General features: G+C 35.9%; 1 protein-coding gene across 6 annotated transcripts in view; it reads left to right on the top strand.

Moving 5' to 3' along the window:
* METTL15 (methyltransferase 15, mitochondrial 12S rRNA N4-cytidine) overlaps positions 1–22,533 on the top strand; it is a 212,112-nt gene that overhangs the window by 134,354 nt on the left and 55,225 nt on the right. For all 6 annotated transcript variants that reach the window (XM_078433341.2, XM_060606258.3, XM_081790293.1 and 3 more), the window contains 2 exons: positions 14,744–14,935; positions 18,936–19,114. In XM_078433341.2, coding sequence (XP_078289467.1) covers positions 14,744–14,935; positions 18,936–19,114 — 371 coding nt within the window. The remainder of the gene's footprint in view (positions 1–14,743; positions 14,936–18,935; positions 19,115–22,533) is intronic.

The raw sequence follows: 22,533 nt of genomic DNA, 5'->3' as shown, positions 1-22,533 counted from the left end.
AGAAATGAGTTATACTAAATGTCATGATAATCACCACCTTTATTGTAAAAAAAAAAAAAAGTTTATTATACACTTACAAATTTTTGGGTGATACAAAAGAGTATATGACCTAGTCCATGTGACCCTTAAGAACTTTAGGTTCTTATTGCAGATGAAGCAGGATGCACACAATAATGTTACAAAGTAGCATGTACTGAGCGCCAATGAATCATCAGTAAATTCTATAGCAATCTAGGAAGAAGTGATCAGCAAACACTGGAATAGTACAGTCCAATTATGTTGGTGTTTTTATGTGAGCATTACATAGAATCAGAGTTCAGTGTTTGAATACCATGTCAAAAGAGTACATGAAATGCTAAAATAAGAAAGCAGTTTTTACCAAGAAAATTTCCTTATTAGAAGTCTTTTTTATTCCTTTTCTAATCTTTTTATACTATTAAAGTATATATAACATCCCTATGAGGGGCCCAAGTATAATGAAGCCTTCTCTAGACCAAATATTTGGGAAAATTACATTTTTATTTGATATTTCTTTTAGTATCAAGTATCCATCTCCTGAAAATATAGGCCTGAAACTGAGGCCAGAAGAAGTCTTCCACTTTAACGTCCTGTTATATATTCATTTAGTAAAAATTTAAGTGCTTACTATTCTGAGACAATTGCAGAAGCTATCTGCCCAGCCCTGACTTCTCTCCTTAGCTTCAGTACAGTATGGTCAACTGCTTCATGGGTCTTGCCACTTGGATGTCAACCTAGTGATATCTATCATCTCATATGTGTGTAGTTGGATTTGGTATGCTCATATTTTGTTAATTTTGTTATTTTTTTATTTTGTCCATGAGAGAGATTGGTGTTTAGTTTTTCTTTTTTGTAATATCTTTGTTGAATTTTATATCAGGGTTTTTCTGACCTTGTAAATTGAGTTGAAAGAGATTTCCTCTTTCTCTATTCTCTGGAAGAGCTTATATACTACTACTGATTTTTTTTTGTTTGTTTACATAATATTGATGTTGTATAAATGTTAGAAGAATTCATAATAAAGCCATCTACGCCTGTTTCCTTTGTGTGAGGTTTTATAATTATAGATATAATATCTTAATGTTTTAGGACTAGTTTACATTTTTTCTTAGGTCAGTTTTATATGTAGGATTTTTCTGGGAAATTTTTTATTTCTTATAAATTTCTAATTTATTTTCACAAAGTTGCTAACAGTGTCCTCCTATTACATTTTTAATGTCTGTAGAATCTGTAATGACATGTTCTTTTTCATTCCTTATATTAGTAATGTCTCTCTTCTCACTTTGTCATCATCTTTATAAGGGGTTAAACAAGTTTCTTAGTATTTTCAAGGAAGAAATTTTTAGTTTTTGTTTAATTCTTTCGATTGTATGTTCTTTTTCTATTTCTATAATTCGTTTTTGCTCTAGAGAATTTCCTACCTCTTTTTAGGAATTTAAATTGCTGTTGTTTAACTTATAAAAATGAATGCATAGATCATTGCTTTTCAGCCTTTTTAAACATGAACATTCAAGTATGTGAATTTTTTTTCAAATATAATTTTAAAAATATAAGTTTTGATGTGTTATATTTTCACTGGGTTTTAAGTTATGCTGTACTTTTTATTATTGTTAAAAATATTTACTAATTTCCATTCTTTCTGTATTATTTAGAAGTGTACCACTAAACTTCTAAACATTTGGGGACTTTCTAGCTATTTTCCTATTATTGATTTCCAATTAAGTTCCACTATGTTTAGAAGACACATTCTGTATAGTATCAGTTATTTGAAATTTGGTGAAACTAGTCTTATAGTCTGGCATATAGTCCATTTTTTACATATTCAGTATACCTTTAAAACTATGTATATTGTGTAGTTTTACAGTGGGGAGTTTTCACATTTCAGTTATATCAAAGTTGATAATTATGTATTTGGAGTCTTCTATATGTCTGCTTATTCTATATTTACTAAGAGTGATATTTAAAAAACTACCATGATGATTATGTATGACATTTTCCCCCTTACTTTTTACTTTTCTGTCTCCAAGAGTTAAGTTGTTATTTATAAGCAGCATATAGATTTTAAAAATCTTAGTCTTTGAATTTGAATATTTAACCTGAGTATTTAATATAATTACTGTTATATTTGAGTTTAAATCTGTATACTATTTTCCTGTTTGTTTTCTGCTTGCCTAACCTATTCTTTGTTCCTTTTTTTTTTTTTTAACTCCTTTATTGTCTTCTTTTCTTGTTGTTTTTCTATCTTCTCTCTCTGGTTGCTCATACATTATACATTATTATTCTTTCTAAGGTTACTCTGGAGATCACAATATGCATAATTTGCTATGAAAATCTCACATAAATTAGTACTTTAATCTCTTTCTGGACACTGGAATTGCAAGAATTTTAAATTCGTTAACTACATTTATCACACGCTTGCCTCTTGTGCTGCTACCATATATTTAACTGTACATATATAAAAGGCACAAGAAATTATTATTGTCTTATACAGTCAGTATTCATCCAGATTTACCAATATGTTACACATTCCAGTGATCTTCATTCCATCATGTATTTTCTTTCTTTCAACTTGAGATTACTTTCCTTCTGCCTGAAGAAAACTATTTTCAGTATGTCTTTTAGTATGGGTCTGCTAGTGGTGAATTATCTCAATTTTCTTTATCTGAAAATATTTTTATTTCCCTTTCACTTCTGAAAAAAAATTTACCAGTCTTTTGGCTTTCATTACTTCAGTTCTGACTATTGCTCCTGTGAATGCAATATATCATTTTTCTTTGTTCTTAATATTTTAATTTCCCTTGTCTTCACAAATTCTACTGTGAAGGTCCCACTGCTGGTTTTGTTTCCTTTTGGTTTTGTTTGTTTATGTATTTATTCTCTTTAGACTTTATTATGCTTTTTGAATCTGTGGCTTGAAACCTTGAATCATTTTGGAGTCTCTTGGTCATTATATCATTATAAACATTGTTTTTTTGCCTCATTTCCTTTCTCTTCTCCTTTGGAATTCCAGTTATACATATGTTAGATTTCATTACCATGTTACATGTCTCTTATGCTCTGTTCTGTATTTTTCAAATCATTTCCTCTGCCTTTTTCAGTCTTAATACTTTCCACTAAACTATCTTCTATGTCAGTAGTACTTTCTTGGTCTATTTTCTAAACTTACCTATTGAATTCTTAATTTTAATTCTTGTGTTTATCTGTTTTCCATTTGCTCTGATTTTCATTTTACCATTGTCTATAGAGGCATTTTTGGGTTGAAATTACTTAATTTATCCTTTCTTTTCTTGAGCATATTAGTTATATTAAAGTTCATTCTAAGGACTTTATTCTATATTCTGTATGTCTGTTTCTATTATCTATTCCTTAAGGTATTTGGGCTTTATCTCTTGGTCTATCTAGTAGTTTTTTATTTGATTTCATACATTGTTTTTGAAAACTCATGGAGCTATTTTGAGAGTCTGAAATGTATCTTCCTCCAGATATTGTTTACTGTTGCTTCTGGTGGGCAATTCATCAAAGACCATATCACCTTATTGCAGTGTGTATTGAACTGATTTGAAACTGTATTGCAGTCTTTGTGTGACTTATTTTTGGTCTACCTTTCCACGAGTTTTAGCCCTTTTGGGTCCCATCTAAAATTTTAGGGCTATTTCCTGGTCATATCCACTTAATGGACTCTAAGCTCAATCTTTGTCTCCCTCATCCTATAAGGTTCCCAAAAGTTCTCAGTTTCATAGCCTCTGAGTTTCTACTTGCAAATAAACAAAGGCCTTGAGTGTCAGGCTCACTTGTTTGCACTACCCATTTATCTCCTCAAGTCTTAGCTGCTTTTGTAGCTGTCTGATCCCTTCAAACAGATAACTGTAATTCTCTAACTTTCCTAGGTTTTTTCAATGGAAGGGTTGTTCTGGTCAAGTTAATTGCTATAGACAGAAATAGATGTTTTCAAATATATTGATTGGATTATCTTCTGGATTGTAAGCTCTGCAGTCATGGGATTTTATGTTTTATTTACTTATATCACAGGTGCTTAGAACAATGATTGATATTTAATAGTTGCTCGGTAAATATTCATTTGTTGTTTGTTTTTGTAGCCGAGCACTGGGCAGTCTAATTTCTAACCTTGCTATGTTTACAACTCACAATAGCTATAGGACTGTAACAAATTAGTGAGTGGAAAAGTTATGAGGCCTGCCAAGCTATTATTCCAGAACAGGGGAGATTACTCCAGTGAATAAATGTTGAAAAATTTTGTAAGAGATACAAATACCAATTACATTTTATCATTTCTAAAATGTGTATTATTCTAAAATGTACATTATGAGTTTGAATGAATGGCTAGATCAATTTTTAACAAGCATTTCCTGAAAGGAAATACAATGGTCAGTAAATATGCTATCGAAGATTTTGAACAAATTATGCAAAGCAAAAATAATGTTTTTTTTCATTCTACCTCTGCGGTATATGGAACTATTCTTTGAGCAAGGGCATCTTTTAATAATATTTAAAAGTGATCATAATTAATATGAAAATCAAAATATCTTAGATTACATATATATGTGTCTTCAAAGAGCTCTATGTGGTATGGTAAACATAAACATATCAAAAAGTTAACAGTTCTCAACATCACTTATCATCGGAGAAATGCAAATCAGAACTATGGTGAGATATCACTTCATACCTGTCAGAATAGCTGGAATCAACAACACAAGAGACACCGGGTGTTGGTGAGGAAAAGGAGAGAAGGGAGCCCTCTTGCCCTGTTGGTGGGGATGCAAACTGGCTCAGCCACTCTGGAAAACAGTATAGAAGTTTCTTGAAAAGTAAAAAAAATAGAACTACCCTACAATAGAGCAATTGCACTACTAGGTATTTACCCAAGGAATACAAAAATACTGTTTCAAAAGGATACATGTACCCTGATGTTTGTAACAGCATTATCTGCAATAGCCAAATTATGGAGGCAGCCCAAGTGCCAATTGACGATGAATGGATAAAGAGGGTGTGACATATAATGCAATATATAATTCCAATATATAATGGAATATTACTCAGCCATGAAAAAAGAATGACATTTTGCCATTTGCAATGACATGGATGGAGCTAGAGAGTGTTATACTGGGTGAAATGGGTCAGTCAGAGATAGGTACCATATTATTTCACTCATATTTGGGATTTAAGAAAGAAAACAAATGAGCAAAGGGGAAAGAGAGAGAGGGAGAGAGAGAGAGGCAAACCAAGAAACAGACTCTTAACTATACAGAGCAGACTGATGTTTACCAGAGGGGTGGTGGATGGGGGGGGGGGGGGATGGGTTAAATAGGTGATGGGCAAAAAAAATAGGTGATGGGGATTAAGGAGTGCCCTTGTGATGAGCACCAGTTGTTGTATGGAATTGTTGAATCACTATATTGTACACCTGAAACTAATGTTACCTTGTACGTTGACTAAATGGAATTTAAATAAAAACTCAAAAGAAAAGTGAACAAGTTCTCAAACTAAAACAGGGGCATGGTGAAGTGGAAGGAGAAATAATAGTGGCACATCAAAGAGGTTGGAGAGAAAAATCTTTGTAGTCAAAGGGTCACAGCCAGTATGCCCTGCATTTGGTGGGCTTGAAGGAAATCCTTGCCAATGCTCCCAGCTCTTGATTGGCAGCATAGTGACCAACTTGTAAGAAGAGTATCTAAAGGAATAAAATAACGTGGAGCAGAGGAAGAGAAGTAACATTTCTTGAGGGCTTTTCTATGCCTAGGGCATCTTAGTAGGTGTTCTCATGTACATTAATTAATATACTCTTCACAAAAGCTCCATGACATTGGTACTGCTGTGTTGTTCACATAGTGCAAATGAGGAATCTGGCTCCAGAATCATTAGACAATATGCAGCTAGAAGAAGGATGAAGTTATATATCCGATCTTAAATACACAAATCAAATGCTCTTACATCACCAGCCTCAGTACATACCAGTGCACCACAGTTTTTTGTAATAGAGCAGACCCATAACTTGTATTCCAAGTGCAGATCTTGCTGGAGTCAAGATTAACAATACCTAACATAGTCAGATTCAAAAATAATTAAAGAATTAGAAAGCTAATGGTCTGATTCAGTCTGAGTCCAGAACTTACTGAGATATTTCTTCCATACTAAGTTGAGTTAAAGGGGGGAAACTTGGGGCGCCTGGTTGGCTCAGTCAGTTAGGCATCCGACTCTTGGTTTCAGCTCAGGCCATGATCTCGCAGTTCATGGGTTCAAGCCCCGTGTCAGACTCTATGCTCTCAGCACAGAGCCTGCTTAGGATTCACTCTTTACCTCTTTCTCTGCCCCTCCCCTGCTTGCTCTTTCTCTCCCTCTCTCTCTCTCTCTCTCTACCCCAACCTCAAAAAAAAAAAAAAAAAAAAACAACTTAAAATAAAAGGGGAAAATTTAAATAGCATGAGATATTAGGAACTGAAATGGAGAGAAATTAAATAACTTGTCCAATACCACAGGGTTTAATAAGTAGCAGAGCCAAGATTTAAACATAAACCTTATGCTGCAGTGTCCCCATTCCACTCTGCCACTGTTGTTTTAAGAAGAAATAAACCACCTCCTCTGTAATTTAGTGAGTTTGTGCATATACCTTTCTATATTATGTGCTCTCTTTCATTTTTATATTCCTGTGTCCAGCACCTAATAGATAATCCTTATTCAGCAAATATTTGTTGAGTGCTGAATCTGCAGACCTACAACTATGAAGAGATGGCAAACATTAAAAACAATTAAAGTATTTTAATAAAAAGTCAGACAAACTAGGCAGATTTGTGGATCATGACAAGGTCATAATGGTAAGGAGTAAGAGATCTGAAATGGTACTAAGTAAATAGAAAGTTGAAAGGTATCACAGTATAGTGGTTGCGAACAGAGACTCAGTAGCCAGACTAGCCTGAGTTTGCATTCTAATTCTGCCACTTAGTAGTCGTATGACTTGGATAAATAACTTCACCTCTGAACTTGTTTCTTCATCTGCAGATTGCAGGCCATAGTGTCACCTACATCATAAGGTTATCAGGAGCTGAAATGATTTGATAAGTATAAATGATTTGATAGGGTCTGGCACACAGAAAGCACTCTGGATGTTTGTTCTTACCATTGCTCAAATTAACTACATGTTTCATCCACTGCTTTGGCTCACTCTGAATTCCTATTTGGGAGGCCTAAGGACATGGTAAAAGCAGCCACGGGCCCTGCTTTTTGCCTACAGATCAATTAAATTTAATGACTGGAAAATAGGCAGTACATTGGGATTCATATGAAATAATGTTGATGCTAATGTAAGAAGGACCTGGAGCCACAGTAAAAAAAAAAAAGAAAAAAAAAGCTATTTGTATTTTGCTCTTATCCTCTTATGGAATGTTATCACCTAGGTATGTCTCCAAGTGTACACACAAAATGAATGATTCAGGTTTATGATGAAGTGAACCCTGGATTCAGTTCACTTTAAGTTCAGTGAAACAAACTTGAAGTGTCTGGGTACTGTTCCTGGCAGCTTCTTAAGAAATGTTAGTTCTCTTCTGCTTTCCATTGCTCTGCTTATCACTCTAGTTCATATGATTAGAGTTTTCTGTATATCCATCTGCTAGTTCAGTGTACCCTCATTTTTCACCACAGGGCTCCGGTAATGGATTGAAGATGGCCTAGTCTGTAGCCTAAGTGATAGCATCAAGTTGCCTTTACTACTACTCCCGATTTGATGCCTTAGTTTTAGTGACTGGGCTGGTTCTAATTACGTGTCTAAGCTTATTGTCTTATGCCTGAATCTCTTCCCTTATTCCTGTTTAGCACCTCAATTCCTTTACACTTGTCCTACACGACTTGTTTTTTTAGGAAAAGTCTGGCCAACAGTTAGAGCCCGCCTATTTGCTGCCACATTTACTTGATGTGAACACAACTAATTCCCAATACATTGCTTTCTTGCAGGCCCCCTACTACCGCATGCTACCCCCTCCCAGATGATCACGTATTAGCTCTTGCCAGACCCGTATGGCAGACTCCTTGTTCGTCTCTGCCCAGAGTTGTATTTCTGGTACCAGAACCTAGCACCTTAGTCTTCCTCTGCATTCTAACATCAAACACCACCACTCACCACTGCGTATTTCTTGTGATGCCTGTAGAGGAAGCTACTCTGTAATATAAATTCTAACTCCATAGAAGAGAATCTAGAGGGAATTTTTTTTTCTCCTTCCTACTTTCAAATTCACTCCTAAATACAAAGAAAGTGGTACATTGTTTGCAAAAATGCCCACTGTAATCCCTCTCTTTTCTCTACATACTCCCTTGTAATATGTCTTTACTATTTTTATCAAGAGGTGAATCTAATTTTATAGCCTTTGAACCTGAATTGAGCTGTGGGCTTCCTTTGGCCAATGGGATATTAGAAAATCCCATTGGCATAATCAGAAACTTAAAAAGTACTTCTGTATTGGGGTTGTCCTACCTTGCTATTTTTGGAACTTGACCACTCTGTGTTGAAGGTTGGGCTAGCTGGCTACATGGTAGAGACACATGGTTTACCCCAGCCAACTTCCCAACATGTAATTGAGGCCAAATGAGACCAACTAAGCCTCAGTCACCCACTATGAAAAGAATCACCCAGTTGAGCCTAACCTAAATTGTTGATGCACAGAACATGAGCTGATAAATAATTGTTGTTTTAGGCTAATAAGTTTTGGGGTAGTTTGCCACACAGCAAAAGTTAAGTGATTCAGAAAGAATCAAGACTGTCATTAATCATTTTCAAGAACCATTTTTTGTTTTTGTCAGTTGTGTATGTTTCTATATTTGTTTATTATGGAAAAGTTCATTACTGTACTTGAGGCTAGAGGCATATAATGACTTAAAGCATTTATTTAGTATTATTGGTGAAGGTGGAAGAGTGTTAAATCCTATGAGGAAAAGTATAATAGTGGTGGTTTTCTTCCCTAGCCTGTCTCAGAGTTAGTCTCCAAATTCAGTGTTTTTTGAACATTTATGTTCAGACTTCATATGTTTTAAATTGTGTTACCTGATTCTACACAAATAAGTCTTCTCTCCATGAAACTGAAAATTACATATCCCTGGGCAGCCAAAGTACCTCTTTTGTATCAAGCATTTTATAAACCATTGGAGTTTTGGGGTTTTAAAACCAAGATGGATAGATATTCATGTTAACTCCAAGGTGTTCAACCCTGTGAGTTGGATCCACTTTTATAATTTGTAGAGTAATTCATCTTTAACATCCTTAAACCCTTATTATTAGACTTTATGTGCAGTTAGAGGAGTGGTGATGTGCCACATTCAATCCTAAATCAAATACACAGTGAGTTGTAACTACTCTTATATCACCACCGCAGTATATCCCAGTGCACCTTAGTCCTTTATAATAAACAGACCCATCACTTGTACTCAAAGTGCAGATGACTTGTTAGAATCAAGATTATCACAGAGAACCTCATAAATGGCTTCCAGCAACCAAGGTATTGTTGACACTCTACTGCTAAGCACTTTGGCTTTTCCTGGGCTTGGGTTGCAGAACCATTCTCACATAGGATGTGCTTTGAGTCACAGTAGTATTCTGCTTACATCCTAGGGAGCCTAAGGTGATGACACACGATGATGACAATTTGAACAAATTGTGCACTTGTAATTATGGCTAAATGTCCTGGTTTGCCTCTATTTTTTGTGACCATCATGATCCTCCCTGGCCAATTCACACTTTATGTTACTTGTTCTAGAATCCTTGTGAAATACATATGCAAAAAATACTGAAAATTAAAATTTGAAGGAAGGGAGGAAGAAAGAGAAAAGGGTGCATGGAATGTGCCTGTCCAGGAAAATTAGCCTGAACATAATTGTATATATGAAATAATGCCCCAGGGTCTGAAGTTAAGGCTGAGTTTTCATGCGACAGATTGGTCAGTAAACATTGTGGATGGTTTTTTGACTGTGAGAACGATCTAACTCTGGAAACATATAACTGATTTCAGCATCAGAAAACTCTGCCTTAATGATCTGCCATATGATTTACTTTGTGCTATTGCCACGTGGTTACTTTTGTTCCCATGTGACATTTTCATACTTGTGTTTTACACTGAGTTTTGTACCACAAGGATTGCATTTTTATTATTTACTAATAGGCATAAAACTGTGTGAGTACTGTGTGTTAAACAATTATGTTTGAGGGTACGCAAGAATGCAAACACTCCTTATAAGATGTTACTTGTTATTTAACAAGTATGTTAGCTTCAAGCAGGATAATAGCTGTAATACTAAGGAATTAAGACTGGGAAGTAGTGATTTGTTGGAGGTTTTGCTGAAATATAAAGAAGATTCTGTGGTTAAAGGTAATACCTGGATCCTAAAGGGTTGTAGAGAATGTGTAGGGCAGAAATTATACTTAGATCCGCAACATTTGACAAAACAAAGCTATACAAACACAGTGATGGAGGAAGCTTAGCAACTGTGTACAGGAAAAAAACTGAAGGGTATTAGGTACCATAAGGCAATGGTGTGAAATCAATTCTAAAATTATTTTGATATCGAGCTGCGTTAATATAGTAACTACAATAAGAAAAGGCCAGAATTGACTTTATTCCATGCTGATCATTATAGAATTTAGATCAAGGGGCATAGGCAAACTGGAACACATTCAGAAAAGAGCATCTAGCATGATAGATTTTCTTTTTTAATGGAGAATATAGCAGAAGAAACAAGAGTATGGTTTGGAGGAAAGAAGACTTAAAGGAGCATGATAGCTACAATAGTTATGATGTTTGTCTGCCATAGTAAGAGAAAAAGCATTTCTAACTGGCTTCAATAACAAACAACTTATGGGTTCATGTAACTCAAAAGTTCTAAGACAAGTTGGATTTTATTTGAGTCTCAATCTAGTGGCTGTTTGGCCAAAAATGGTTACTCTCTCCTTTCTTTGGGTCAGAATATTTGCTGGCAACAGTCCAGACAGTGTGCTTCTTTAATGTCAAGTGAGAATCTGAAAAACCTTTTTCTTCCTATATAGTTCATTGAAAGAAAGAATAATTTTCTCTTCCTAAATCCCTAGGAAATATCTCTTGTATCTCACCGGCTAGAATTGTGACATATGCCAGTCTCTGAACAAATTATATAGGCTTGGAGATGGTATGTAAATTAGGATGGCTAATCACAAATCTACATCTTTTTTTTTAAAGTTTATTTATTTTTGAGAGAGAGAGAGCAACAGAGGAGGAGTAGAGGGAGAGAGAGACAGAGAATCCCTAGCAGGCTCCATACTGTCAGTGCTGAGCCTGACACAGGGCTCAGACTTATGATCTGTGAGATCATGACCTGAGCCAAAACCAAGAGTTGGATGCTTAACCAGCTGAGCCACCCAGGCGCCCCCACAAATCTACATCTTGAGCTAAGATACTACGTCTGTCAAGATTCTCAGGAGAAATAGAATCAGCAAAAGATACCCACATACACACACGCACACACACACACACACACACACACACTTACATATATTGTATTATATATTGATATATATTATAATTTATAGACTATACATAAAATATATTTTTATGTATAAATTGTGTGTGCAAGTATATTTATTTTGAGAGAGAGTGCATGTGTGCAAGCGGGGGAGGGGCAGAGGAAGAGGGAGAGAATCCCAAGCAGGTTTCACCCTTGTGTGCAGAGCCTGCCGCAGGGCTCAGTCTCACACCTGAGTGGTCACCACGTGGGATGATATTAAGATTTGGTCACTTGAGCAACTGAGCCACCCAGGCTCCCCCAAAGTGAACTGATTATTAACCACATCTACAAACTACCTGCACAGCAACACCTTGATTATTGTCTGATTAAATAACTGGGTACTGTAGCCTAGCCGAGTTGACACATAAACCATCATAGATATAATGAGTCTCTTCCAAAATACATGGCTGAAACGTTGACGTCCTGTTGAAACAGAGATTGGCAACTAAGAGGTAGCCAACAAATATCCCTTACAATGACCAACAGAAGAAATGTAAAAGGCTTCCATGGTTGTGAGTTTTCAGTTGTTTTACATAGACTGACACCAAGAGGAAAAATTGTAGAAATAGTGAGGAAACAGCTATCAACTAAAAAATAACTAAGAAAACAGTAATGAGTTCTTATTATTGGCAGTGTTCAAACATGGACCAGGGGATTGTGGTGTAAGGCCTTAAAATTAAATCCCAATATTATGTGTTCTTGACATCTGAGGAAGACTAGGAGATCCTCCAGTGGACCAATCAAAAATTGTCCTCCCCACTGTGCTCCCACAGATAAAGTCCCTGAGCCAAATGACCCTTGTTAACAACATCTGCTTATCATTGAAAAGCAGGTTTCAGTTCCCTGCCCGTGGAATTACTCAGACAAGACAATCACTTTCATGGGAACGAAGGGCCACCTGCTCTTTTGTTAGTATAAAACCTGCATCCTACAGCCTCTGCCTGCCCATTCTGTCTCTGAGTACAACCCTCTTGTAGCCATGCAGGGCACATGCTGCCCTCCTCCCCTGGGCTGTAAGTGTGTGTGATTAATAAACTGTCAATCTCATCTGTCCAGTGGTCAGGTGCCATATTTCAAGCAATGTCCATAATCCTAGAATGGGAATCCTTCCCTCACCAATGGGGTGAACGGGAGGTGGCTAAAAAATAACTGCCCTCCCCCCCACCCAGCCCATTCAACTGTGATGGTGGAGAGGGAAGAGATTCAAACATCAGTTAAATAATTGGAATAAGTGATTTGTGAGTTGCTTTTCAATCCCATGATTCTATTTTTTGTGTTCCCGGTATTAGTATTAGCATTCATTTTATATTTTCCAAAGACAGACATAACAATCCATCTTTCTACAATTAGCCCCCATCAGGTTGTTTCACAGACTATTCATTTGTACATTTCTTCCTCTTAGTTCAAAGCTCGGAAAGCCATGCTTTATTAATTTTTATATACCTTCAATTAACATAATGCCTGAGAGATAGCAGATATTCAGTGAATTTTTGGGGAGTGAATCTGAGAATCACTTTCTCCATTCGAATTTGGGAAGAAATTACCAATGAGCAGTGAAATTCTCCTTAAACATAACACATAAGTAAACATCATAAATACGAATTCCCCAACACTGTTGAAATCCAAATTGACCCTATCCACCTGTAGATGGAGGGAATGAGGTCTTGGGAGAGTTGCCATTTTTTTTTCTCTTCTCATTCCCCATCCAAAATGCATACCAGTTGCCCTAAGGCTTCCGAAGAACCCTGCAGGCAGCATCTCACTTTGTGTAGGAAGGAGAATTAGTATAGCTGCAAGGTGATCCCAACTTCTTGCCTGTCTATTGATTTTGAATGCTCCATTGACTTCAAAATCCCTGCTGAAAGCTAAAACATGCTTCTGCAAGAAGGTATTTATTTTAAGCATAGTTTCATGCTTCAAGTATGCAGCTACACAGTACCCCTATCCTAAATTATGGGAAAAATATGGAGAAAGCTAAAATGCTTGGCTTGAAGATGTTTGACATATCTTTTTTCTGTGATCTCTACTTTATTATTTGTTGTAATTAAATTGGCTTACTCAAAAATCTATTTTTTCCAGTTTTATTGAGATAGTAATGCATATAGCACTGTATTAAGTTTAAGGTGTACAGTGTAATGGTTTGACCGACATATATTGTCAAATGATTACCATGATAAGTTTAGTTAACATCCATCATATGTATTCACTTTATTTATCTGGACATTTCTACCTTTTAACCACCTTCATCAAATTCTCTTTTTCCCCATCTCCTACCTCTGGTAATCACAAATCTGATCTGCCTTTTTTTTTTTTTAATCAATTTGGCTTCTTTCTCTCTCTCATTTTTTAAGATTTCACATGTGAGATCATATAGTATTTGTCTTCTCTGTCTATTTTACTTAACATAATGCCCTTAAGGTCCATATATGCTGTCACAAATGACAGGACTTCCTTCCTCTTTTATGGCTGAATAATATTCCTGTGTGTGTGTGTGTGTGTGTGTGTGTGTGTGTGTGTGTGTATGCAGCTTCTTTATTCATCTTTTGGTGGACACTTAAGTTGTTTGCATGTTCTGGCTATTGTAAATAATGCTGCTATGAAAATGGGGGTGCACATACCTTGAACAGAATGTTTTCATTTCCTTTTGATATATTTACAGAAGTGGAATTGCTGGATCCTATGGTAATTCTATTTTTAATTTTTTGAGGAACTTCTGCATTGTTTTCCATAGTAGCTGCACTAATTTACATTCCCACCAACAGTGCACAGTTCCCTTTTCTCCACATCCTCATCAGCATTTGTTATCCCTAAATTTATTCTTTTGATAAATGATATGTGCTTTTTTTCCTAACCTATAGATTTAAGATTTATTTTTTTAAGAAAAAAGTGAATGACCTGATCCGACAAAGGGATTTTGCAAATTCAGTGACTTATTGTATACCTTCACATAGGTATACAATAAATTACATTTATTAGCAAAACTAAAATTACATTAAATCACCTCTGGTGTTGAAACCAAGGATGTAAAGTTTCCATTTCCAAATGTCTTTATGTAGTACTAAACATGTGGTTGGTATAAATATATATTGGTTAAATAAGCTAATAATAGGATACACTTCCTTTCACTGATCATAGACCTTAAGAATTTAATATAACAGAAGTCTTTTCTCCCATCTCCTGGGTTTATTCACAGTAAACAGATCCGAGCTATGCTAGGCCAGTTCAGCCAGGCAGAAGCCTTATTAATGAAAGCTGGAGTGCAGCCAGGGACTTTGGATGGAGTTCTTTTGGATCTTGGGTGTTCCTCCATGCAACTTGATGCTCCTGAAAGAGGTTTTTCCCTTCGGAAGGACGGCCCCTTGGACATGAGAATGGATGGTGGCAGGTGAGTATTGATAAAGCATTTCTCCTCACAACAAGAAATCAATTTTGCAAAAACACCCTGAATTTAATTTCCTTTTAAGACTGCAGAATTCCCATCACACGCCCACACCTAACACTATCCATACATAATAAATCAGTTTTGTTTGCTACTCATTATAGATTTTAGTGTTTCTCTAGATTTGAGATTCTAAAAGAAAAATCATTGCTGTCTTTACACAAAATAGTGAGGAGGATAACTTTCATACTAATTATCTTTTTTATAGATACAATATGGGCTTTTAGACTGCTTACAATATTGATTAATGTGAATCTGAAACAATGGATCCATTTTTATGCAGGCCCAACTATGCCTCTTGTGAGATGTAAAAGGAACTCTACTTAACACATATTCTTTTGAATCCTGCATGAAATGCAGGATTCTAGGGGTCAGTGATTGTGTGTTTTGTGCTGTCTCTTGTATAGTCACTTTTATTTAACATTCTCCAGGGAAATTACAGTTTATGGTACTGTATCCACATAGTACTATATATAGGACAGCTTTACACCTCCTGTTCATTCCTCACCACCATGGAAATACTAGTTTGTTCTCCATTATTCCATTATTCAAATAGGTACATTTGAACACAATGAGGCTCACATTCTAGTAAAGTATAGGGTAAGTTCTTTTAAATCCAAATTAACGTGTAAAGCTTAGATTAGCACTTGTCTCTATGCCTAACACTGGCTTAGGGACTGAACAGCCTGTTCCTACAAAGCTTAACCATGTTTTTCTCCCTTATTTCATGTCCCACCACCACTGCCAAATTATGTATCATGGCCCCTACCTTTGGGAACCTTATCTTCTAAGAGAAATGTTAGATTTTCTTATATCTGAATAAGCAAACCATTCTGTTACTCTTGCTAATCTGCAATTCTAGACCTGCATAAACATTTCTACTGAGACCAACAGGTTTTCCAAAATTTCTTACAGTCTATTCAAAGGACCTATATATAAGAAATTTAAGGTCCAATTCAAGTCAGCAAATTCATATTGAGTTGACTTTGACTTCTTTTCCCACAAACTTCTTTGTCCAATGCTAATTATTCACAGATAGCCTTTTCCCCATGTTCTGATATGACCTAGTAACTTGGATTGTGACCCATACTTGCTAGAACCTTTTGTTCTGAGTCTTATACCTTCTTTTTCCCAAGTTGGCATTCATTGAATGAAGAATGTGATCATAAAAGAAAATAATGAAAATCCTTTAAAAAGCAGTGACTAATAGTAAAGGTCAAATATCTTTTCATGTTTGGAGATTGAGGTTGTTGTGCAGAGGTAATAAAATGTCAAGCAAATTTCTGCTGTTCCTATGTCTTGTTAAGGAGGATGCCTTCTGAAATACGAAGAACAAAGCTTCTAGTTAATGGTAGTAAATCCCCATATTGTTAATGTAAAAACTTCTCAGCAAATTGTAGTTGTGAATCAGGGTTCTTGAGGTTTTCCCCTAAGAACCTGAAAATAAAATTTTCCTTAAACATTAAACTCTAAGTCAATACATAATGGATGAGATTTGAGTTTAGCAAATATATCTTAGAAAGCAGGGTGGCTTCCAGGTAGATAGCCCAGACTGTATAACCTGATCAAAGATATTAACAGATCTGAAGAAAGTATATGGCATTCAGAAAAAGGGAGTTCATTCGCATGAATTCATAGAAAAGGAGAATCATGGTAAATATGTGCAATGTTTACCCAAGTGGTATCATGGGGAGAGGGAGGCCACACCAAAAAGTATGGCCAGTCAGATCCTGGAGGCTGATATATCTGTGGTGAAGGTGGACACAAGAGGCTTTCTTAACCTGTTCCGTTTATCACTAGAATCTTACAGCACAGCTTCAAGTACTTGTAGGTCTAACTGTTGTTAGTTGTATTCTTCCCTGAAAGTTAATAAATAAATTTCCACTTATGTTAATATTTTCCTTCTGTTGTTAATGTAGTCATTTTAAATCTCTGGAGAACCGTTAAAATCTCTTACCTGTTAAGTTGGGGGGGGGGGGCAGATTTTGACTTCTTCATTATGAATGCCTACCCTGATGTGTCTGCTAGCAGCCTGTCAGCTTTTCATAGTGTTGCCCCTTTTGTCTTGTGGAACAATGGAAACCTGTACATTGCTATTCAATGTTAGAATGAGAGTAAAATAAAATGATGCCCATTATTCACTGAACTCTATTTGAGCAAAATGCTGTTTTAATTGTCTCACTTAAAAGTAGAAAGGTATTATAAAGAACTGCTAAGTCCATCTATACTAATCTCAGAGTTGTCCTGGTAGAACTGGACCTTGTCCCTTGGGTCTGAATTTACCATCATTAATAAGGTTTATCTTGATGCTCAGTGGTTTTGGGCAGTTGAATGCACAACTAGGTAAGATGTAGCAGGGATTTTGTCAATGAGGCCAAGAATGATGATGGGAAAATTTAGGAATGGGCAAGATCTAGGGGACATGCACATTCATTGACCTTCTCCGTGTGCCAGACATTCTACTATCTGCTTTACAGCTGCATGCACCCTTAATTCTCCCAACAATCCTATGAGTAAAGCATGGTTACTTTCATTTTACAGGTTAGAAATTGAGGTTTCAGTAAGTTAAAAGTCTTACTCAGTGTGAATAGCAAGTCAGGTATTCTAATCTATGTGGATCTGACTCCTCCTCATTGTTGTTGTTGTTATTATTATTATTAGCAGAACAAAGCCTATTGAGATGGAAACAGGACTACCTTACAGGATGTTCATTGGTCTGGGGGTGTCATGGCAGCTAAAAAAAATGAGGCAGATCTGGAAAGCAATGTTGCCTTCTCTCTCTCTTTCTCTCTCTCTCTCTCTCTCTCTCTCACACACACACACACACACACACACACACACACACACACACACAGAGAGAGAGAGAGAGAGAGAGAGAGAGAGAGAGAGAGATCATAACAAAATAGGGGACAAGCCATTCTCCTGGAGGCACTAGATATGTTAACAAGGTTTAGGTTATTATTTTTAAGAAGGGATTTTCAGGTGTTTCTTTACAACCCCCCTCTTAGGCCTTAAAGCTCTACCATATCCTTATTACTTAAAGTCCTCACAGTGTGATACTGGCAATCAACCCAACGTATTAATTACAGGAGTAGTAACAATACTGTTAACAAAGCTGTCTTACCAATAAGTAAGTTCTCGGTTCGTTCATCATTTAGAATTCCTTGGCACATTTCCCTAAAGGAAAGTAAACTGCAATGGTCTGACAGAGTGAATGCTGTTTCCTACTATGTGATCTGTTCTGTTTGGCTAGAGGTTTTCCTTTGTCTCCACCACCTAAAATTATTGTCTTAGGCTTATTTAGTACTGTTTCTTGATTACTAAGTTTTACCCCATGGTGACTTTAGTCCTGAGTTTATAAGCCAATATCGTTAAATATTTGAAGTAATATACATTATTGTCATTAAGATTGTTCAGTTTTTTGTGAGGGAAACTGACTGGGAGTACCTTCTTGTATAGACTTTCTAAGTTCAATTTGTGCTCCCATATCAGTACTCGGTTACTTTATAATCTCAGATTTAGTCAAGTTCCTGGGATATAGGCTCATCTAAATATGTCAGTATCTTGTATCTTGTATCTTCTTATAGTGAAAAAAAATCAAATGGTAGTTTAAATTTTCAACAAACTATATCCAAACATTTTCCATTATTTTGGCTTAGGGGAAATCTGCATAAGGAATAATAACTTCGTGAATTAAATGTTAGTAAAATATTTTAATTTCCTGCTGCCTTTGACCTTGATGAATGTCACACACAATCCCCTCTTGCCATTATGATGGGTATTTGAAATGGAAAATCTATTTCATTTGTGTAAGATTTCAGTCTCTGACTTGAAAAACCTCAGATGCTTAGACTGTGTGTGTATGCCTGACTTCAGTACTCTGAAGTCTCACCTCTTGTCAATGAAAACTGACGTCAGCGAACTAATTGGCTCTTCTTGTGCGTAGGTACCCTGACATGCCCACCGCAGCTGATGTTGTGAACGCTTTAGATCAACAGGCACTTGCCTCCATCCTGAGAACATACGGAGAGGAGAAGCATGCCAAGAAAATCGCTTCAGCAATCGTTCAGGCTCGCAGCCTCTACCCCATCTCCAGAACCCAGCAGCTTGCCAGCATCGTTGCAGGTACCCTCATTAATTCTGAACAGTGTCTCAGAGAAAAAAAAACAACACTAATATATGTATGTGTGTGTGTGCGTCTGTATATATATGTATATATATGTATATATATATACATATATACACACACATATGTATGTGTGTGTATATATATATGTATATATATATATACACATATACAGACGCACACACACACACATATATACAGACACACACACACACACATATACACATATCCTCCAAACTCCCAGAGGGATTCATTTGTACTTAAAATCATTCAGGATAGAATCTTGCCTATCTTTCTCTCTATATCAGCTTTCTTTTGGTTCTGCAAGCTTCCCTCACCCAGCACCTCTCCCCACACAATTTAAGAAAATATACTATAGTTGCTGATTAGTTGAACAATAGATTGTTTTTTCATGAGAGGTAATTTATCATTGTGCCTACCAAGGTGCAACATGGAATGGTGAGAGCAGAATTTCTTGATCCATCACAGTGGTTGATAAGCATTCTGTATAAGATCTGACATTACCTCTCTTAGTTTCACATTTCTGCATTTTAATATTTTGGGCAAAAGGAGAATTGCATTGCCCAACTGCTAAAATAAAATCTAGTGACTCATACATCTATTCTAAACAACCAGCTAACAAAGGGTATGTGATGTATAGGTTATTCCACTTTGTGAATGCTAACTAAATCAGCCTGAGGGGCTTATTGAAACATTTCATCTTTTCTGCTGTTCGCCACCATAAACCTCTTGAACTTAAGTCTAGCTAGGAGGCGCTTTATTATAGCCTTTCTGTTTGAAGCCAAAGTTGTTTCACAGCTGTGTTCCATGATGAAAGTTTTCCAAGGCAAAAATACAACTCCTGCAGTTATTTAACAGAATTCATGTTACATTCTTTGTCTTGTGGGCCATCTGAAACCCTACATCATTTTTATTTACCAAATGTATTAGGATTTCTTTCCCATGGCCCCTATTAAGTTACCTAAGTAGCTAAAGAAGTGGAGAAAAATAAATAATTGTATAACTTGTAAAAAGAACCTGATATTGGTTGCCTCTAATCTTAATATTATCTATAATTTAAGGAATAAAGCTTGATTATAAATTCATTCAGATCAAGATTTAGGGATCATATAGCAATTTTTTTATGACATAACTTAATAAGACTATATTTACTTAGTTAGAATAATAAAATATAAAGAGCTGACCAAGTCTTTAAATGTTTTAAGCTTTATATATACCTCAAGGCCCTTCCAACTTACCACTGAGATTCCTTTAGGCAACTAAGAGCACAATTCTTGTGGGTTAGATGATCATAAAATATGCCATTGTATTTGTTTCCCAAAAAGAGTTTGTACTAGTAGGCTGCATTAATTCACTCTCTGTCTTGTGTCCCTTTCTTTCCAGCCCATACTCACTAAACATTACCACCTTACCTTATCTTTTTGTCATGATTTAACTAGCTATATGTGTTGTTCTCTGTCTCCCATATGGAAATGATGACAGTGAAAAGTCACATTTTTTATTCATAAGAAAATCCAGAATTTTCTGGTGCTGAAAATGAAGACTAGGGCTGAGGGCAGTCAGCCAATCAAAAACCTCATCTGATAACTGAAGAAACTGCGACTCTGAGAGGGTCAATAGTATCCTCGAAGGTATACAGCCTAATTAATGACAGAGTCTGTACTAATCTAGAATCAGAGGCATAACTGGGTATTTTTGCCTTTAAGATATTAATTTTTTGGTCTCAAGGTCCTAATCTTCGAACTTGGGGTACTAACACTGGCATTACAGAGAAATTATATCAAGATGTAGAATAGAAACAATTTAAGTACTTTCAGAAAGATTATGATGTGAAAAACGTATTAGGGCTATAACAAATGATATTGTAAAAGTGAGAATATTCATATATGTGTAGGCTTTAATAAATGCCATTAAAAGATTGAGTTCCCCATAATGAGTCCATTTTTATAGTTCAAATCAGCCCATAATAATACAACTTTATTGATGATGATATAATTCTGTAGAAAAGGAAAAAACATAAAAAAAACAGTTTGCATTTTATGCTCATTCATTCACAAAATATTTTGGAAGAGGCTGGTATATACCAGACATTATACTGAGTACTAATGAAAAATGGGTCAGAGGTGACTAGATTAAAAAATGGTAATAGTAACAAGGTTTTTCTACTTATAGTGGAAACCCTCTTATTTGTTGTAGTCTGAAGTTATGATTGTGTGGGTAATAGAAAAAGTTGGTACATGGGGAGAATTTATAGAACCTATCCATATTTATATATATGGAGATGCTTAGGTCCTAATTGCAGTTCCACAAAGTCCATTCTTACATAAACCATACCCATGGCATACCTTCTACAAGCGCTGATTTTATTTATATTAAAACGAACTTAGAGTTCAAAGGTACTTACAAAGCAATCTGAGCATATTTTCTAGATTTTCTTAATTTTCTACATTTTCATAATTTTTTAAATCTTTCATAATTACCTCACCTACATCTAATTTGATTGCATTTTTTACATGACTTATCTTTATTAAGACTCTCCAAAGTCTCCAATTTACTTTTCATGGGAACAGCAGATGTCTTTCCTTTTGCATTCATATTTCACCAGTTTATGTAACATTTGATTGAATTATTTAATGGCAATAGTAAGTGCTCTTGGCTTACAGCTCTTTTGGTGGAAGCAGGACTGTATAGGAATATTCGAGAGTAAAATACCATGCTGAGACAGTTTAACAGAGAAAGGGATTAATCTGTCAAGTCCATTAAACAGAAGTCTCTTAAGAGAGCTAATCCATGAAGATGGGAAGCAATGGAGGGCCCAGGAAGGTTCCTCTATTAGTTTCATTTCCTAGTGCTGTATTAACAAAGTACCACATATTTGGTGGCTTAAAATAACACAAATTTATTCTTTCACAGTTCTGGAGGCCAGAAGTCCTAAATGAAGGTATCAGCAGGGCTCTGGGGGAGAATAGCTACCTCCTTGACGCTACCTTGTGTCTGGCACTTGCCAATAATCCCTGGTGTTCGTTGGCTTGTGTATGCATCACTGAGTCTCTGCCTCCACTCTCACTATCCCCATACATGTTTTTTGTGTCCAAATTTATCTTTAGTATAAAGACACCAGTCATATTGGATTTAGCACCTACCCTAATAGAGTATGTCCTCAACTTGATTATATCTGCAAGTACCTTATTTTGAAATAAAGTCGCGTTCACAGCTTCCTGGTAAACACAAACTTGGGGGGACACTATTCAAGCTGGTACAGCTTCTAAGCAATATCTTTATTTAACAAACATGTATTTTGTCAAGCTATAATATGCTGTGACTATATCTGGACATCTTTTCTGGTTCTAATAAATTCATGCTAAATATGTTCAAGATTATCCAGGCACTCTGGGAA

Source organism: Panthera onca, chromosome D1, assembly GCF_046562875.1.
Source record: "Panthera onca isolate mPanOnc1 chromosome D1, mPanOnc1 haplotype 2, whole genome shotgun sequence".
NCBI classification, from domain to species: Eukaryota; Metazoa; Chordata; class Mammalia; order Carnivora; family Felidae; genus Panthera; species Panthera onca.
This window is presented reverse-complemented; position numbering and strand designations above follow the sequence as displayed.